This window comes from Hypanus sabinus, chromosome 4, assembly GCF_030144855.1.
Source record: "Hypanus sabinus isolate sHypSab1 chromosome 4, sHypSab1.hap1, whole genome shotgun sequence".
Classification (NCBI taxonomy): Eukaryota; Metazoa; Chordata; class Chondrichthyes; order Myliobatiformes; family Dasyatidae; genus Hypanus; species Hypanus sabinus.
In genome coordinates, this window is record NC_082709.1 from 153866384 (window position 1) to 153887974 (window position 21591).

General features: G+C 39.4%; 1 protein-coding gene across 10 annotated transcripts in view; it reads right to left on the reverse strand.

Annotated features, from left to right (window-relative positions):
- Positions 1–21591, reverse strand: part of pou2f1b (POU class 2 homeobox 1b) — a 169787-nt gene that overhangs the window by 27997 nt on the left and 120199 nt on the right. For all 10 annotated transcript variants that reach the window (XM_059968475.1, XM_059968470.1, XM_059968474.1 and 7 more), the window contains 3 exons: positions 19008–19153; positions 11232–11411; positions 2099–2204 (listed from right to left, as the gene is read on the reverse strand). In XM_059968475.1, coding sequence (XP_059824458.1) covers positions 2099–2204; positions 11232–11411; positions 19008–19153 — 432 coding nt within the window. The remainder of the gene's footprint in view (positions 1–2098; positions 2205–11231; positions 11412–19007; positions 19154–21591) is intronic.

Consider the following 21591-nt stretch of genomic DNA (forward strand, 5'->3'; position numbering starts at 1 on the left):
AATTTAATAGAAGTACTTTTTAAAAGAAAAGAGCAGCTGGTTAAGTCTGGAATGTACAGTCATAGAGTTGTACAGCATAGAAATGAGCCCTTCAGTCCACTGTGTCTGTGGCAACATTTACGCCCACTTGCACCAATCTTATTTACCCATATTAGGACCGTGTCCTCCTCTGCCTTATCTGTTCACGTGCCTACCTAAATTCCTTTTAAGTAGAGCAACTGATTTTGATTCCATCATCTCCTCTGAATGCACATTTCAGATATCAACCACTCTGTGTAAAAAAAAAACTCAGATCCTGATTAAAACCTCTCCCTGTTAAGACTCATGCCCTTCCATTCTTGATACTGCTGCCATGGGGAAAAAAGATTCTGTTTACCACATCAAAATCCCTCATAATTTATGTACCTTTATCAGATCACCCCTCAAGCATCTTGCCTTCAAGAAAAACAAGGTCAGCTGATCCAATCTATTTTCAGTACTTAAAAGGAAACTGGACATGTACTTGTAAGGGGTAAGCAAAGGGAGTGCTGGGGTTGATGGGGAATTGGGACCAGTTGGATCGTTGTTTCATTGAGTTGGCAATGATTCAATGAAGCAAACAATCTATTTCTGCAAATCTATGGCTCTGTGTTTAAGTGAATGGATCCTGCTACTGCTAATTACCCATGGGCTGCATGCTAATACAGTAAACCACAACATTTTCCAACACTGGTGTATGATCCAGTCACTCTGCACTCAAATGGGGAAATCAGGCTAGATTCTTCCTCCTGGTCATTACTCAATAAAGCTGGATGAGTGGGCATAAGATCAGCTTGATATACCACTATGGATCATAACACAAAGATCCTGGTTTACCAAAGGGAATTCAGACCAGGTTCCTACACTGATCCTTTGTCTTCGCCTTGGACTTGGGATGGGAGATCAGTCAATAATCTCAAAGAGTTGTAGATGGTGACGTGTATGTACTTTGACAATAAATTTTACTTTGAGGTTTGAACTTTAGAGGAACCTCCACTGTCTGCTCTATTCTTACTGCTCATGGTCACCCTACAATCTGCAGCCTATCCCTTAGCTGTGACCGTCTCACTAAAATTGTTGCTATGGTGTTCTCAGTATTCTGGATGATACGGTCAGTCAGGAGCTGCAACTAGGCTCACTTCCTTCAGATTAAATATTCAGGGACACAAGCCATCCTCCAAAATTAGCTTATGATCATTACAGACTGACCTGAATATTTGTTACTACCTCCTCACATGATAAAAACCTAAAATACACAACCAGGATGAGGAGGAGGAAGTAAGTTTAAACCATGGTCTTCAGAGAAACTGAAGGATACTTGAAAAGAAAAAAACTGTCAAGTTATAGGAGTGGGAAATGTTCTTGCATATTGCAAGCACAAAAGCCTCAGTCTGGGTTGTAACTTCAACCACATGTCCTTCAAAGAGCTCATAGGTAGGCACAAGAATGTGCTGAAAATGGAAGGATATGGACATTTCATAGATAGAGCAGGTGTTTATTTGGGCATTTGATCACTAATCTAATTAGTTCAGCGTAATATCGTGGGGCAAAGGACCTGTTTATGGGATATACTATCCTATGTTTACACCTGTATGTTTTCATCACATTGAAATGGAAAATGAATATGAACAAATTAAAAGAAATAAAATTCTTAATTCTCATAAATCTGAAGTAACATTTAGAATGCTACTTAATATAAAAGCTACTACATAACCTTTAGCAACATACATAAAATGCTGGAGGAACCCAGCAGGCCTGGCAGCATCTAGACTGTTCAGACTGAGACCCTTCAGCAGTCCTGGTGAAGAGTTTCGGCCCGAAACATTGTCTGTTCAATCGCCTTTCAGGTAAAAGACTCAGATTACAAAGAAAGGAGTAGTTTCCTCCCCAATTCATAAGGTAAATCAGAGTTAATTTGGCTACTCTTTTAGCTGGTCCCAAAGACAAACTCTGCCATTTGTTTTTTAGAAGGCAGATTTTCATGACCGCTATTAAAATGGATTTAAAATCGAAGGTAAATTAAAAACAAATTGGATCACATAATCTGTCTATATTAGTTTGATTAGCAGTAACTTCTCACCTGAAATGCTGAAGCTTGTTACACCGGCACTGGACACAGGCATCTGCATTGCATTTACAGCCCGAGTAGTTGGTGTACTACTTGTCACAAGGTTACTAGTGCTAACCTATTTAAAAGAAAAATATAATCCAAACATTTAACAACATTCAGTCATGTTCATCTGTAGAGACAAAATTAGATGATCATTAATAACTTAGGGATAACTTTAAATATCATTGCTTTGGCAAAGTACATTTAATTTTTTTCTGACAACAGATGTTGACTAAGTTTGAGGACCAACTCTGAATTTCATGAATCATACATCAGTTAAGGAAAGCAATACAAATAAACAATTTTTGCCAATGTATGGCTTTCAGTAAGAATTAATGAGAAGATGAGTCAAATAATAATTTCACCATACTTCTCATCACCCTCTCACACCTTAAGATCTGAAAGTACTGACAGTCAAACTGATCGCACAGCAGATCAAATGCAATTGAAACTGACCAATTCTTAATGCAAATCAACGAGATTTAGAATCTTTTCAGTCTTAGGCACATTGTTCAAGAACCATTTGCAGTTACAGATGTTCAACTGGAGGAGAAAGTGGGGGAAAAAAAGAATAGTACTGACATACAAGGTCTGTAAACACTAAGTACAATGAATATGACATTGCAGCAGCTTAATTTAGTAGTATTTCATATGAGAGGAAATGAGAAGCATGAGAAGAAGAAGCTAGTTAACAAGCAGACTTAGGAAATTACATGGATTCTTTTTTACTACTGGTAAGTTTGCATTATTCAAATTGTCGATGAACCTGATGCCATTTTGAATTGCTTTCTTTAGAGCATCGGAGGCTGAGGGGCAACCTAACAGAAGAACATAATATTATAGGAGGCACAGACAGAGTAGATAGTGTCTTTATCCAGGGTTCAAATTTCAAATTCTAGAGGGCTTCAAGGGAAGAGGGATAAATTTTAATATAGATTTGCGCAGTAAGTTTTCTTAATGCAGAGAAAAGTAGGTCCCTGTAATGCACTGCCAGGGAAAGTGATAGAAGCAGATAACTTCTACAGTGCCTTGGAAGCTTTCGTATTTTATTGTTTTACAACATTGAGTCACAGTGGATTTAATTTGGCTTTTTTGACACTGATCAACAGAAAAGACACTTGAAGTGTCAATGTGAAAACAGATCTCTACAAAATGATCTAAATTAATTACAAATATAAAACATAAAATAATTGATTGTGCGACTATTCACCCTCCCTTAACATGACACACCAAATCATCACTAGTGCAGCCAACTGGTGTTAGAAATCACATAATTAGTTAAATGGAGATCACCGTGTGCAGTCAAGGTGTTTCAATTGACTGAAGTAAAAATCGACCTGTATCTGGAAGGTCCAGCTACTGGTGAGCCAGTATCCTGGCAAAAACTACACCATGAAGACAAGAGAACACTCCAAGCAACTCCACGAAAGGGTTATTGAAAAGCACAAGAAAGGAGATGAATACAAGAAAACATCCAAGTCACTGAATATCCTTTGGAGTACAGTTAAATCAATCATCAAGAAATGGAAAGAATATGGCACAGCTATAAATCTGCCTAGAGCAGGCCGTTCTCAAAACTGACTGACCGTGCAAGAAGAGGTCTAGGCCACCAAGAGACTTATAACAACTGTGAAGGATTTACAAGCTTCAGTGCCTGAAACGACAGAGACTGTGCAAGCAACAACTGTTGCCTGGTGCTTCACCAGTCGCAGCTTCATGGAAGAGTGGCACAGAAAGCCAATCATTTAAAACACTCACATGAAATCTCGCCTCGAGTTTGCCAGAAGGCACGTAGGAGACTCTGAAGTCAGCTGGAAGAAGATTCTATGGTCTGATGAAACCAAAATTGATTTTTTGGCCATCAGACTAAGCACTAAGTTTGGCATAAACCAATCCCACACATCATCGAAAACATGCCATCCATACCTTGAAGCTTGGTGGTGACTGCATCATGTTGTGGGAATACTTCACTGCAGCAAGCCCTCAAAGGCTTGTGATGGTAGAGGGTAAAATGAATGCAGCAAAATACAGCGAAATCCTGGAGGAAACTTGATGCAGTCTGCAAGAGACATGCAACTTGGGAGAAGATTTGTTTTCCAGCAAGACAATGACCCTAAGCATAAAGCCAAAGCTACACAGGAATGGCTTAAAAACAAAGTTTTTAAGCTTGGAGTGGCCAAGTCACAGTTCAGACCTCAACCCAATTGAGAATTTGTGGGTGGACTTGACAAGGGCATTTTACTCACGATCTCCAAGCAATCTGACAGAGTGTGAACAGTTTTGTAAAGAAGAATGGGGAAAAGTTGCATGTCCACATGTGCAAAGCTGATAAGAGACCTATCCACACAGACTCAAGGCTGTAATTACTGCCAAAGGTGCATCTACTAAATACTGCTTTGAAGGGAGTGAATGCTTACGCAATCAATTATTCTGCGTTGAATATTTGTGATTAATTTAGATCACTTTGCAGAGATGTGTTTTCACTTTGACATGAAAGAGTCTTTTTACTCTTGATCAGTGTCAAAAAAAAAGCCAAATTAAAACCACTGTGATTTAATGTTCTAAACAATAAAACATGAAAAGTTTCAGGGGAGGGGGTGAATACTTTTTATGTTTTGCTTATAGTGATTTTTAAGAGGCTAATGATCACAGTTTTACAACTTCCAATTATCAACCTTGAAACAGTGAAGCACTCTGCTAGTTTGACTTATCAATCAAAGAATAACTCCTGGGAATGGGGCCTTATAAAAGATTTTTATTTCTAAATTTTGGACTAGAAGTTTCCTGCTCCACTCACAAGACAAACAGAATACATCACTCAGATGCTTGGGGAATGAATAAAAAACCAATGGAATCAGGTTTATTAACAATTTCAGAAAGCAAATACAACTTAGCAACAATGAATTGGTTGAAGAGCAGTAGCTATGTCAGATGTATCAAAATGTTAACCTTCTCCATCTCCCAATGTACTTTGTACACCATACCCTCGTTATATGCGTCTTCAGACAATGCAGATTCACAGTTATGTGTCAAACCCATTTCTACCAATTTCTCCTTATATGCATCCAAAACTCTCAGTTTTGTGAGACTGCTGGGATGAGAAGCACCACTTTCCCGCCAATACAAGTCACGAGCGCACACCTCACAGTCTCGCATTGGTTTTGACAGCATGTGGATGTGTGATCTTGCGCTCTTAAACTTTTGTTATTACTTACGGTGCACTGATTTTATGCTTCAAATATTTAACTAAGCATCCTATGTCAAGTCTTGGGCCACAGTCAAGCGGCACAGAACCGCTTTAACACTTAAAAAAAAAGTTGGAAATTATAAACAGGGCCACATCAGGTGAAGGTAACGCAGCTCTGGGCCACTACTTCGGCCTGGGTGAGTCCACGATCAGAAACATAAAGAAAAATGTTGAGAAAATAAAAAGTGCAGTGATTGATTCATCACAAGTGTCTTCAAAGATTGTTACCAAAGTGCGTAACCCGATTATGACAAAAATGGAGAAAATGTTGAGTTTGCACATTGAGTGTGAAATAAAGTAAAAAACAACACTCAGTTCCAATCATCCTCGTGTGAAAGCTTTGGAAATTTATGGTCGCCTTTGTTCAGAGGCTAGTGAGGAAGTGTCAAGTGATATTATTAGCTTTAATGCAGGAAGGGGATGGTTTTCTAAGCTAGTTAATCATCACTGGCTTCAAAACTTAGCTGTGAGTGCTGAGCGAGCTAGTGCTGACCACAAAGCTGCTGAACCCTTCCCTTTGCAGTTGCGGGATATGATAGCTGAGTTAGGCATCACACCAAAACAGGTGTTTAATGCAGATGAGACTGGGCTTTTTTGGAAGCGTATGCCAAAACGCACTTACATAAGTAAGGATGAAAAGACTGCTTCAGGTTTCAAGGCAGCAAAGGATAGGTTGACTCTACTTATGTGTTCCAATGTTGAGTAAGACTATGCTTCCTGTCCACTGCGCAGCTAACAAGAAAGCATGGGTCACTGGTTTATGCTGAAAAACAAAATGCTGCCAAGCAAACAACCCTCATCACTTTCTTCAAACCGGTGTCATCTCCTGCTGCCGACAGTTCGGAGAGTCTTCCTTCACCCCTTGCTGTCCTTGATGATCCTGACGACCCACAACCAACCACCTCATCCATGTAAAGCTGCCCGACACCACTGCACAACCACTCATCTCCCGGAGCCAACACACCTGCCACTGTTGGTGAATACTGTACACCTTAGTATGTTAACTTTCTATGATTTATTACGTTGAATACTACCTTAAATTGATTAAATATAATACGAATGTTGCCTTGTGGTACTGTTTTTGTGTCATATTGGTATGAAAATGTGAATAAGTTACAGATAGAACATATTTAGGAACCCTCCAGAATGCATCAGCATTTTCTCCATTTAAATAATTATTCACATTATACGTTTCCATACTATGCGCCAACTGCCAGGAACGCATCCACCACATATAACGAGGACAGGGTGTACTCCACATTCTGGTTACTGTTTGGAGGCCATATATAACTCCCATCAAAGACTTTTCACCCTTAGTTTCTTACAAGGATTCTACATCTTCTGATTCCATGTCACTTCTTTCTGAGGACTTGACTCCATTTTGTTTTACTAACAGAGCCACCCCACTCCTTCTGCCTATCTGCCTGTCCCTTCAATTTACATGTATATAACCATATAATAATTACAGCATGGAAACAGGTCATCTCAGCCCTTCTAGTCCGTGCCTACACTTAGTCACCTAGTTCCACTGGTCCACACTCGGCCCATAACCCTCCATTCCTTTCCTGTCCATATACCTATCCAATATATATTAGGCTTTACTTAGAATTTCTGAAATGCATTGCATGAAAATTGGAACAAGGTTCCTTCTAGCCAGACTCTTCATAAAGAGACAAGTCTATTTGACTATGCCTACAAAAGTGCTGGCTGAAGGCTTGCATGACCCTAAAAAAGAAAAGGCTATTATTGTTTTCAAGTCTGATGTTCCAGCAATCAGGTAACAAAAACTAAATAGAAACGGGTTACAAAAATCTTTGTACGGCATCTGAAAATTACACAGTTAAATATCCATTCCTCTGAGGAAACGTATATCTGAGAACTGTTTTTATAGTTACATTTTTTCCATTTAACGTCAGAGTTAATCTTATTTGAAGCAATTTTATCTTCAGCACTCACTGAAATTGAGCTGCAAATACAGACAACTTAAGAGCAAAATTTTCTGAAGATACCAGAGCTAATATCTGAAGATGAGCCCACCTTCTCCTTTGGCATTAATGCCATTTTATTAGTTTCATAGTCTACCATGTATGTTTACTCTTCTGAATATGTTTAAAAATAAATCAGAAAGCCTAGTCCTGAAGTTAATTCTTGATTATAAATTTAGGAATGGAATTGGCCTGTTATTGTCACATGTACCAAGGTGTAATGAAAAGCTTGCCTTGCACACAGAACAAAGCATTACACAGTGCATTGAGACAGTACAAGCTGAAGTAACAACTGAATATAGAATAAAGTGCAACAGCTACAGAGAATGTGAAGTGCCGATAGACAATAATGTGCAAGATCAAAATGAGGTACATTCTGAGGTCAAGTGTCCATCCAGTCAAGATGGCGCTAAGTTATAACCTCTATCAAGATTGTGGCTCGGCCTTTTCTTTGGTTTGTAGGGAAGGACACCAATGTGCTTCAACAGAAAATCCTACAAAAGTTAGTGGATATGGACCAGTCCATCACACGTAAGCCCTACCCAGCAATAAGCACATCTACGTGAAGCGTTGACACAGGAAAGCAGCATCCTTCATCAACAACCCCCACCACCCAAGCCATGTTCTCCTCTCACCACTGCCTCAGGACTCACACCACCAGGTTCAGGAGCAGTTATTACCCCTAAGCCTTCAGGCTCTTGAAGTAAGGCTGATAACTTCACTCAATTTCCTTTACCCCATTATTGAAATGGTCCCAATTTCAAGGACTCTTCATTTCATGGTCTCAGTATTTCTTATTTATTTATTCATTATTAATTTCTTTCTTTTTGTATTTGCAGTTTTCTGTCTTTGGTACCCTGGTTGAAAGCCCAAGTTGGTGCAGTATTTCATTGATTTTATTATGGCTATTATTCCACTATGGATTTATTGAGTATGCCCACAAGAAAATGAACCTCAGGGTTGCATATGTAATTTGATAATAAATTTACTTTGAACTTAAGGCTTTCGGGACAGAGAGGGAAGTTAGGGTTCAGATTTGAGCTTAGGAATAAGGATGTGGAGGAGCTGGAGGTCAAGCTGGAGTCTAGGACTCCACTCTGTGCTTGATTGCCAGCAACATGGATGACTGACTAAGGACATCTGGAGTCTAGGCCTCAGCTTAGTGCTCAAAGGCCAAGGCTGAGGACATGGGACAAAGGACATTCAGAGTTTGGGCCTCCACTCTGCACTCGGAGCTGCGCTGGATGTGCGATGAAGGACAACTGTGGATGTCAGGCTGTCAAGAACTGTGGACAAAGACCTGTCAAGTTCCCCACATCTGTGGGTCCTGGAATCAGATGTCTGTGCAAGCAGGAGACATAATGGCCGGGGACTCCCTAGGTAAGTGAGTTCTGGGGACTGGAGTTCAGTCTTGGGGTCAATAATGAAGATTGAAGCTGAAAGTAATTCAAGAGTCTGGAAGTTGAAGCTTGAAGGCTGATGCCCTGGGTCTATGAATCTGAACTCCACTGGGGAGGTCAGGGGCCCATTGTCTGCAAGTCCGCAAGTCCTTTGGAGGCTGAAGGCCTGTCGTGGGGTTTGAAGGCTGTCTGTATGTGTAAGTGGGTGGGAGGGGGGAAAGAAGCCTGATTCTCTGTTTTTGTTTTGTTGCTTGTCTGTGTTGTTCTGCCGAACATAATGCACAGCGATGTTGGGGCTGGAATGTGTGGTGACACTCGTGTGTTGTCCTCAGCACATCTTTAGGTTTCATTGGTTGTTAATACAAACACATTCCACTGTACTTTTGGTAAATAAATGAATCTGAATTGTAACATTCCAGGGAACTTTTCGATAAACTCAGAGCAGCTGTCCCTCATGGTTTGTTCTTTCAAGCTTTTGTATCTTCTGCTCGATGGGAGAAGGGAGAAGGAAAAACATCAGTAGTGGTTGGGGGATCTTTGAACAAGCTGAACACTTTGCCGAGGCAGTGAGATGAGACAAGTCTGGTTTCCATGACGTGCTGAGCTGTGTCCGCAAGTTTCTCGTGGTTCTAAGCAGAGCAGTTGCCATTCCAAGCTCTCATGCATCCAGACAGGATGCTTTCTATGATGCATCAATAAAAAATTGATGAAGATTGACAGGGACCTGTCTCCTGAGGAGGAAGTGTTGCTGAGCTTTCTAGGCTGTGGCATCTACCAGGGCAAGGTCAGGTTACTAGTGAAGTTCAGCCCTAGGTACTTGAAGCTGTCAACCCTCTCGACCTCAGCACTGCTGACAAAGACAGGAGCACATGCACCAGCACACTCCCTAATGCCAATAACCAGCTCTTTCATTTTGCTGACACCGTGTTACACCGGAGGTCGATGAACCACTCATCAGGGTGGAGACAGTCAACAATTTTAAAGTTCTCAGCATGATCATTTCAGAGGATCTGTCCTGGGTCCAGCATGAAAGCTCCATTACAAAGAAAGCACGGTAGCACTTAGAAGTTTACAAGGTTTTGGAATGTCATCTAAAATTCTGACAATCTCCTATACTAGCACGAAGGAAAGTAACTGGTTGATTCTTGCCTGGTATAGAAACACCAATGCTCTTGAATGGAAAAGCCTACCAAAAGTAGTGGATAGAACCCAGTCCATCACAGGTAAAGCCCTCCCCACCATTCAGCACATTCGCAGGAAAGCAGCATCCATCATTGAGGATCCTCACAATCCAGGCCATGGCTCTCATCTCCCTGTCACCATCAGGAAGGAGGTACAGGAGCCTCAGGTCCCACCCAACGAGGTTCAGGAACAGTTATGAACCCTCAACAATCAGGCTCTTGAACCAGAGGAGATAACTTCACTCACCCCAACAATGAACTGTTCCCAGAAACTATGGACTCATTTTAAACGACTCTTGATCTCATGCTCTCGGTATTTATTGCTTGCTTTATTTATTTATTGTTATTATTTTGTTTCTTTTCTTTCTGTATTTGCACAGTTTGTTGCCTTTTGCACATTTGTTGCAGACATCAGCAGATTCAATTATTTAATTGCAATTTACAAACACAGAACAACTTGGAAGGTTGCAGAATTCACTACTAACTCCAAAAAAGGTTTTTTTTAAAAAAAATGCATCGGAAAATATAACAGCAAAAGAACTAAACTATAAACCTTGGAGTCATCAGCTATTTGTGATTACACAAAGCAACTCATGAAATTATTACAACAGCACATCATCAGAAACTACTGCATAAAATGGTCAAAACTGTCATAAAAACACTGTTGCCCAAACGTTATTTTAAACTCACCACAGCGAGTTGCCACAGCAATGACATTTTAGCCACATATGCTAGCTTTAATTGCAAAGGTCCTGAGCACAGCAATGAAGGCAATACCCTGCCATCATCTTCACCAGACAATTGATAATACCTTCTTGATTTGACAATAACACATTCCCAGAGTGAATATTAACAGTAAATGCTTTTCACGTGTGGATATTTCCTTAAGTATCTATCACAATTCAGCAACTAATGAAATAATCTATGTGATCAACTGTCTTTGGTGGCAACCCAGTTGAACAAAACTTTATCCACAATTTAATACATTAATAAATGCTAAATATTCACAAGTAACTCTAATTTCTGTTTACAAATTACTGCCTGCATTTCATACCTTGTTTTATTTTCTTACACATATTAAACTAATGGCACTAGCTATTTCAGTGAGATTTACCAATTGTTTGATAAATATGCTACTACACCAAATATCAATTTTCTGTACATCAAAGGCTTTGCATACATTACTTGGGCCAAGTTGCATAAATGACTTCTGCTAATTAAATTTTATACTAATTGTAAGTGATACACTATAACATATTATTTAGATTATATCTATAAATGTTCTCCTACCATGGAGGTGGGATTGTTAAAGTTTGTTTTGGTGGTAGTGGTAGAGCCACTGTTACTGCTGGGAGGATTTATCCGTTTCTCCTTCTGGCGTCTGTTACAGAACCAGACTCTGATCACTTCCTTTTCCATCTGCAGCTGATCAGCAATCATCATGATCTCCTCCGAGGTAGGCTTTTGGTTCTGCAAAAATGATTTTTCGACAAATGTGAATGAATGTCTCTTTATCTATATATAGCACATAATGACAGTGATTTCTTTTTTTACTAAGCAAGAACCACCGTGATTTCTTCAAGCACGTTGCAAACCTTATAAGTATAGTCTTACTTCTAAATCTACTGGCATCAGTTTCCTGTCCGAAGCTGTCCTGATCGAAACTAGCAAGATGCTTCACAAATAACGGGTTGATCAACATAATGCTACAATGAGTCAAAAGAAGCCCACAGCACTAAAACTGGAAGCTCCATTAGAATTTGCTAACTGACACTCAAAACATGCATATGGCATTAAAACACTGAAAATTTTATAAGATTGAATTATTAAGGTATAAGACAACAGTGAAAATAAATTATAATTAAAAAATAAAGAACTAATACTTTGCCTATATCCTCGTAGCAATTCCCTTCCATAAATTTGCAGGGATACTGCAGATATGTATCCAAGTTTAAGTATTTGGAAACTGCAATAAGTTCGTACTTCATTTTGCTAAACTGGAATACCAGACAGGAAAACTCCTGTGAATTAAAATAGACAGGGTCCAGTGCATTTTTGAGGTTGTCCCAAATTTCTTAACACCTTGAGAAAAATCCCAGCAGTTTGGTGCAAAATTAGTAGAATTGCCTGGCAATTTAAGTTTTTTTAAAAACAATTATATTAGCTTAAAATTTCTAAAAGATATCTAATGGCATTGATTCACATCTTATCACCTTATAAACAGCTGTTACATGTGGCATCCAATGTGGCTTGTTCCTTTGAAATCAGTTTTATTTTCAAATTTGAAACTATTTTGGAATGAAATCAGTAGAAATATGAGAATCACAGCTGCTTGCAAACGGGTGACACAGAACAAATCTAAATTATATTTTAAACACTGTACAAGACAGGTCATATTTAATGCCAGTCAATGCTCCAAGATTTCTCCATAGATCAACAGCAATCTAATAAATGAAATTATTTAGTTAATACATTCCTCCTTACAAAAATGTATCATAAATTTCAATTATCCTATCTACCTACAATACACCACATTCTAGCAACAAGAAATTTTCTCAATAAATTATGAAAAATGGGCTAAGGGGTTGAAAGAACTGAACCACCAAACTAGTCTAGAAGTAATATAATTCTTTCAGAAGTAATTCAACTCTACTGCACAAAAAATACTTGGTTAAAAATCTGGACTGGATAAAAATGGTTGGTTCTTTTCAAAAGGGAATCAATTTAAAGATGTTGAAAATTAACACGCACAAAGGCCCAATATTTATCGTCATTATACATCACTAGGATTCAAATTAGCACTTTTAAATCAGGCTTGACAAGAAAATCCAAGTGCAGTCAACCCTGAAGCCTAAGACATTAACTGTGTATGAAGAGCATCATACATTGGTGAGGTGAGGGCCTCTGTCAGACAGAGTTTACCCTGGACATTGTGTCCTGTCTAGATATGCAAGCCTGGGCTGTACGATATGGAGAGCAAGCTCCCTCTCTCCACGCATCAGATAAACTCAAAGGAACGGTAGAGACCGATATAGTTTGATAGCAGCAGCATCGCAGGAGTTGCAAGTCAGCATTGAACTCAATATAGGACCGCTGTAGGGACTCCAGCTCTGGATTCTTCCCCTCGGGGTTTAATTCCAAACCCTTCCCCATGAGTGGGTATAGCCGTAAGGCAGCACAGGTTTGAGATGAAGAATTTTCCTTCTAGGTGAGCTGCCAACAATAGCTAACAAGCCCCAACTACCTGATTTGGTACACTATAATATAATCTCATTTCCTTTAGCAGATCCAATTGCTCCCATCCCTTGTGGATGCACAATGTCCACTGACTGGGGAGGGATGGGATTATTAAGTAATTTGAACTCATGATGCAAAATCGGAACTTGGAGCATAATTTCTAATTCTTTAACGTGTTCAGTACATAGACACAATGTTGCTAAAGATATTAAAACAATAGGCACAACTTTGATCCCTAATCTCAAAATCTACATAATTTTCAAGTATAAGTATCTTGAGCAACTGTTTTTTTAATATAATATTCAGTCTACTCTGGCCAATACATACCCAAATTCTAAATACCTAACTAAATAAGTAGGATATGCTCCTGCAGGGAGATATTGACTTAAATCAATAAAATTCTTCACATTATTCATTTGATTTTGGAAACTTCAAAGGGAAACACTAGCTTCAATGCTCACCAAATTCTCATTAGAAAATGTTACTAATTAGCACAAACATCTAAATGCTAATAAATAGATTACATTGACTCCAGTCTCATTTACATCCATTAATTTTGTCAGTTTAATATTTCTGTTATTAAAGCAACAACAATCAATGATATTTTCTTACATTAAAATGTTATTTGAACAGAACACAGAAAAACAGCTTAGAAAAGTTAAATTCTCATCATAAAACATAGGAGCAGAATTAGACCATTTGGCCCAATGAGTCTGTTCCACCATTAAATCATGGCTGATGCTTTCTTTTCCTCAGCCCCACTCCCCCGCCTTCTCCCCATAACCTTTGATGCAATGTCCAATCAGGAACCTATCAATCTCAACCTTAAATACATCCAACAACATGGCCTCCACAGCTGCCTCTGATAATAAATTCCACAATTTCACCAGCCCGACTAAAGAAATTTCCCTGTTTTAAGTGAACGCTCCTTTCCTGAGGCTGTGCCCTCTTGTCCTCGACTCCCCCACCATGGGAAACATCCTTTCCACATCTACCTTGTCCAGGCCTTTCAACATTCGAAGGGTTTCAATGAGATCTCCCTTCATCCTTCTAAATTCCAGCAAGTACAGACCCAAAGCTATCAGACGTTCCTTATACAATAACCCTTTCATTCCCAATTCATCCTTGTGAACCTCCTCTGAATCCGTTACAATGCCAGCACATCTTTTTAGATAAGAAGCCCAGAACTGTTCACAATATTCAAGGTGAGACCTCGCTGGTGCCTAATAAAGCCTCAGCACCACAACCGTACTTTTGTATGCTAGACCTCTTGAAATGAATGCTAACATTGCATCTGCCTTCCTCACCACGGACTCCACCTGCAAGTTAACATTTCGACTGTTCCGGAACAAGGACTCCCAGGTCTCTTTGCATCTCAGATTTTTAAATTTTCTCCCCATTTGTCAAATAGTCTGCTCATTTACTTCTTGTACCAAAGTGCATGACCATGCATTTTCAAAAATTGTATTCCATTTGCCACTTTCTTGCCCATTCTCCTAATTTGTCTAAGTCCTTCTGCAGCCTACCCGATTCCTCATCACTACCTGTCCCTGCACCAATCTTTGTATCATTGGAAACTTGGCAACAAAGCCATCTATTCCATTAACTAAATCACTGATATACAGCGTAAAACGGAGCAGTCCCAATACCGACCCCTGTGAAACACCACTAGTCACTGGCAGCCAACTAGAAAAGGTTCCTTTTATTCCCGCGTACTGCCTCCTATCAGTCAGCCAATGCTCTAACCATGCCAGTAACTTTTCTGTAATACCATGAACTCTTAACTTGGTAAGCAGTCTCATGTGTGGCACCTTCTGAAAGTCCAAATATACAACATCCACTGCATCCCCTTTATCTATCCTACATGCAATCTCCTCCAAAAATTTCAACAGGTTTGTCAGGCAAGATTTTCCATGCTGACTTTGTCCTATCTTGTCCTGTATCACCAAGTACTCCATAACCTCATCCTTAACAAATGGACTCTACATCTTCAGAACCACTGAGGTCAGGCTAACTGGTCTATAACTTTCTTTCTGCTGTCTTCCTCCTTTCTTAAAGGGTGGAGTCATATTAGCAATTTTCCTGTCCTCTGGAACCATGCCACAGTCCAATGATTTTTGAAGGATCTTTACTAATGCCTCCACAATCTCTACTACTAACTCTTTCAGAACCCTAGGGTGCAATTCATCTGGTCCAGGTGACTTATGTACCCTTGGGTCTTTCAGCTTTTTGAGCACCTTCTCCCTTGAAATAGTGACTACACTCACTTTTCTTTCCTCGAACCGTTCAACATCTGGTACACTGCTATTTTCTTCCACAGCAAAGACTAATGCAAAGTACTCATTTAGTTCATCTGACGTCTCCTTATCCCCTGTTGTTATTTCTTCAGCCTCATTTTCTAGTAGTCCTATATTCACTCTCATCTCTCTTTCATTTCCTTTTTTACACACTTGAAGCTTTTACTATCCACTTTGATATTGTTTGCTAGCTTGCTTTCATATTTCTTCTTTTCCCTCCGAATGACTCTTTTAGTTGCTCTCTGTAGTTTTAAAAGCTTCCCTATCTGTCTTACCACTAATTTTTGTATTGTTGCATGCCCTCTCTTTTGCTTTGACAATATCTTTGACCTCAAGTATGGTTATACTATTTTGCCACTTGAGTATTTCTTTGACTTTGGAACATATCTATCCTGCACCTTCCCCACTTCTTCCAGAAACTCACACCACTGCTGCTCTACTATCACCCCTGCCATCAGCTACTTCCAATTTACTTTGGGCAACTCCTGTCTCATACCACTATAATGCATTTGACTCCACTGAAATACTGCTCCATCAGACTTTACCTTCTGCCTATCAAATTTCAAAGTGAACTGAACCACATTGTGATCACTGTCTCCTGAGGGTTCTTTTACCTTAAGCTCCCTAATCACCTCTGGTTCATTACATAACATCCAATCCAGTATAGCTGATCCCCCTAGACGGCTCAATGACAAACTGCTCTAAAGGCTCATAGGCATTCAAACTCACTCTCTAGAGATCCATTACCAATCTGATTTTCCGAATTGACCTGCATGTTGAAATCCTCCATGTCTATCATAATATTGCCCTTTTGATGTGCCTTTTCTATTTCTTGTTGTAATCTGTGGTTCACATCCCAGCTACTGTTGGGAGGCCTGTATATAACTGCCATCAGGGTCCTTTAACCCTTGCAGTTTCTTAACTCAATCCACAAGGATTAAGCATCTTCTGATCCTATGTCACATCTTTCTTCAAATTTGATGCCATTCTTTAGCAGCAGAGCCACACCACCCCCTCTGCCTACCTTTCTATCCCTCCAAAACAACGTATTTCTTCTGCGTAGATTTTAACAAAACAACCTAATACTTGTAGGGTAACGTAATTGGGAGAAAAGTACATAATTCACAACCAACAACAATAAATTGTGGTTTCACAGGCTGGTCTGTCGCAATGACATTTTTATCTAAAGAGCTTTAGCACATTTCTGTGTTTAGGTTTTGGAGTTCATTAAACATCAAACATCTCACTTTGTTTTATTTGCGAAAACCTATACACCAATTGCAATGGTAACTAGCAATCTGTCGCAGGCAGTAATGGCCTGGAACTGAGCTGACTCAGTGCAGTGAACCCAACTTGATTTGAGATTGCACAAAGCTCTCTGACACATAGTAGTAGCAAACACTTCAACTTTGCTGTTTACATCGAGCACAAACCAACTGCAGACAAGGGAATATAATATGGCCACTTAATTGTGTCCTCCCACCTTCTCCCTCCAGATGAAATGGAGCCAAGCATTATACCTACAATGGTGAGGCATAGGAGTGAAGAGCACAATATGTTGAGTGCCTAACGTGTCATTATCTGTCAGAGAAGATGACATCAAGCAACAAATCAAGGGCCAAGTCTTGCATGCTGGTTTCTAACCCTGGCAGTCATCCAGATCTCCTCACTGCCATCAAACTCTTAACATGTTCAATGACTCCTTACTTGGTGTCAAATTCCTCCATATTACCTCTCTCTCCAACCTCTCTGAAGCTGATATTCCTCATATGTGCTAAGCCTAGCTGTAATTCCAAGTAGTGGCTGATAGGTTATGCTCCTGGCCTGACATTTTTAGTAGATGCCCACTTGTGCCCTCCCTCTACATGCAGTGGTATAGATAGTGTCATGATTCAAACTCCTGTAGTTTGAATTCCATGGAAAATGACTAAAGATCAGGATGCTCCTCGAGATTTGCTCCTTATTTTTTGACCATACATTGTTCCACAGATATTAGCCCTTAATGGCATCTCATTCAAATATAAACTATTTTCAGGTGATAACTTAACTTAACAGTGACTTCAGTTAGCACTAGTGAAGCAAAGGAAATTGGGACACGGAAGGTATGCTTCCTTTCATTAGTAACAGTAACAAAATCATGCTGCGGTTATATATAAAGCTTTAGTCAGACTGTACTTGGAGTATTTTGTACATTTTTTGCTGCCACATTATAGGAAGTATGTAGAGACTGTGGTTTGAGTGCAGAAGTGATTTACCAAGATGTTGCCTGGTTTAGAGGGTATGAGCTATAAAGACCATTTTCTCTAGTGTTGAAGGCTAAGGGGTGACCTGACAAACGCATTTAAAATTATGGGAGGGATGGAGGGATCAATATACAGTCAGAGTCTCCTCTCCGGAGTAGAAATGTCAAACATCAGAGAACACACTTTGGGGGGGGGGGGGGGGGGAAGAATGTAAAGGAATATGAAAGGCAAGTGTTTCCACCCCCTCCACACACAAATAGTGATAGACCTCTTGAATAGATTACCAGGGACAGTAGTGGAAGCAGCAAGAAAGTGTTTTCTTTTTCCTTTGGGGGGTGGGGGTGGGAGTGATATAAGGGGCTTTTAGGTAGACATATGAAAATAAAGGAGAGATAGAGATGATACACAGTACTTAATACAAATTGGCATCAAGATCAGCACAAGATGAGAACAACAGTATTTTACCGTTTTATGTAAGAGTCTAGAGTTGGAAGAATACAAAGTAATAGAACTGGAGAGTTATAAAATTGGTGGTGGTTTAAAAAAAAAAGGGAGGGCCAGTCCAAAGGAGGGAATTCAACAAGTAGATGAGAATCTGACATATCATAAGTTACAAAAGCAAAGCTCTCTTTTTAAAAAACAGTACCATACTTTTCAAAAAGGTAAAACATGGTGTTACACCATTTAAAATATAATATTCTATTACCATTTAATATTACAAGCTACAATTAATTGCATTTTTAAATTACTGAACAATTGATATTATTTATTCATCATTGGAATTTCCTGATTTTTTTCTCTTTTATTCGTTCAAAATTAACGTCACCTCTTAGTAAAAACTAGACAGACCAAAGAAAACTAATAAATTAAATTCATTTTTCTCATGAACAGGAAAGAAGTGTACATCAGTTCTTTCATACATGAATGGGGCCTTAAAGATGAAGGGTATTCACAGTATAGTTAAAATTAAGTACTTAATTGATCTTAGATAATGCTTAGACGCAGTCAATTTTATGGTTTGGTATCTCATTGGCGTACAAAGATAAAGCAATTGTCTATTTTCCATATAAGTATTTATAAAATCAATGAGGAGTATCTTCATAAATAAGGCATCACCTTATTATTAAGCACAGGTCAACAGCAAAAACAGTTAATGCTATCAAATTAAGAAAATAAATTCAACTTGGTAAGTAAGCATATTTTGACAAGCAGCTGTGGTCAGCAAGTTAACAGCCCCAAATTTTGAAATGTTTTCTTTATCACTGAGAATCTCATTTCTGGTGACTGACCTCCAGGAAACTCTTTTCTAAGGCCACTCGAACATTGGTCTCTATGCTGGTGCGTTTCTTTCTCCTGCGGCTCAGCCCTTCGATTCCCAGACCTGGAGAAGCCAGGGAACTGGGGTTTGACAGTGTAGAGTCCACTGACAAATTTTCTGTCAAAAGCAAAAACAATATTGAACAAAAGGAAATCAAACTGAAAAAAGATTTCAATCCATTCGATCATTTCATTCAAATATTTCTGCAATTCTATGGAAATTTAATGATCATATCCATAAATTTAAATGATTTGTATTCCCTATACTTCAGTCCCAAATTGATCAATCCCTCAGACTGTTATGCAGGAATGCTCAAATACTTTAAAATGATGTAGTATTTTCTTGAAAACGGAAAAAAAAAAAATCAGTTTTGCTTGTCTTGAGTTGTAATTTCAGGGCACTCAGCAGATGTTTTGTGGTCCTTTCAGTACAACTTGGGCGACATTAAGGATAAATGCATACACAGCTGGTTGAATGATGGACATTGTGCCACCCAACATTTCCGCAAAAGAAAAATTCTCCATACCTCTCATAATCTATTTCCATCTGTTCACCCTTCAGTCTCCAGCCCTCCAGAGAACACGATTCTAGTTGTTTGCTCTTTATTGCTAATACAATCCAATCCAGGCAACCTCATCTGTACTTTCTTCAAAGTCTCACATCCTTCCTACTGTGGCGACCAAAATGATACACAATACTCCAAATGTGACCAAACAGAAGTTTCGTACACTGCAGAAGGATGATCTATAATATTAGATTCCATACTTGCAAAACAGAGAAACATAGAAAATAGGTGCAGGAGTAGGCCATTCGGCCCTTCGAGCCTGCACCGCCATTCAGTATGATCATGGCTGATCATCCAACTCAGAACCCTGTACCTGTCTTCTCTCCAAACCCCCTGATCCCTTTAGCCACAAGGGCCATATCTAACTTCCTCTTAAATATAGCCAATGAACCGGCCTCAACTGTTTCCTGTGGCAGAGAATTCCACAGATTCACCACTCTCTGTGTGAAGAAGTTTTTCCTCATCTCAGTCCTAAAAGGCTTCCCCTTTATCCTTAAACTGTGACTCTGCGTTCTGGACTTCCCCAATATCAGAAACAATTTTCTTGCATCTAGCCTGTCCAATCCCTTTAGAATTTTATACATTTCAACAAGATCCCCCCTCAATCTTCTAAATTCCAGTGAGTATAAGCCTAGTCGATCCAGTCCTTCTTCATATGAAAGTCCTGCCATCTCAGGAATCAATCTGGTTAACCTTCTTTCTACTCCCTCTATGGCAAGAATGTCTTTCCTCAGATTAGGGGACCAAAACTGCTCACAATACTCTAGGTGTGGTCTCACCAAGGTCTTGTACAACTGCAGTAGAATCTCCCTACTCCTGTACTCAAATCCTTTTGCTATGAATGCCAACATACCATTTGCCTTTTTCACTGCCTGCTATACCTGCATGCCCACCTTCAATGACTGGTGTACAATGACACACAGGTCTCGTTGCATCTCCCCGTTTCCTAATCCACCACCATTCAGATAATAATCTGTTTTCCTGTTCTTGCAACCAAAGTGGATAACCTCACATTTATCCACATTAAATTGCATCCGCCATGAATTTGCCCACTCACCTAACCTATCCAAGTCACCCTGCATCCTCTTAGCATCTTCCTCACAGCTAACACTGCCACCCAGCATCGTGTCATCCGCAAACTTGGAGATGCTGCATTTAATTCCTTCATCTAAATCATTAATATATATTGTAAACAACTGGGGTCCCAGCACTGAGCCTTGCGGTACCCCACTAGTCACTGCCTGCCATTCTGAAAAGGTCCCGTTTATTCCCACTCTTTGCTTCCTGTCTGCCAACCAATTCTCAATCTGCATCAATACCATACCCCCAATACCGTGTGCTTTAAGTTTTCACACTAATATCCTGTGTGGGACCTTGTCAAAAGCCTTTTGAAAATCTAAATATACCACATCCACTGGTTCTCCCCTATCCACTCTACTAGTTACATCTTCAAAAATTTCTATAAAATTCGTCAGACATGATTTTCCTTTCACAAATCCATGCTGACTTTGTCCGATGATTTCACCTCTTTCCAAATGTGCTGTTTGATAACCGACTCTAGCATTGTCCAAAAGCAGTGTCCATGTGAGAGTAAAGCAAAACTTCAAATGACTGAATCAGTTCTCAGCTATGCTGTCCTGCCAAAATCCAGTCCCCATTGGTCATAAGCAATTAAAGACCTAATGAAGAAACTTTGTGAACAACACTACCTTTTAAATGACATGGATGAAAAGTCGAAAGTCACTCTTAGCTGAAATTGAGTGCCAATTAAATATCTTCCACAGCCTGAGGGTTTAGTATTACCAAAGCCAGTCATCATATGACTCTAATGATTCCATGTGATAATCAGAAATAGAGGAGCATTCTGGATACAGACATTACTACAACATCTTGGCTAAAGACTTAATGTTCTTCTCTGGAGTTGGCTGCATTTTTAACCAAAATGTTCCAGGAGCTCTATTAAACAAAATAGAAAATGGCATAGAATACC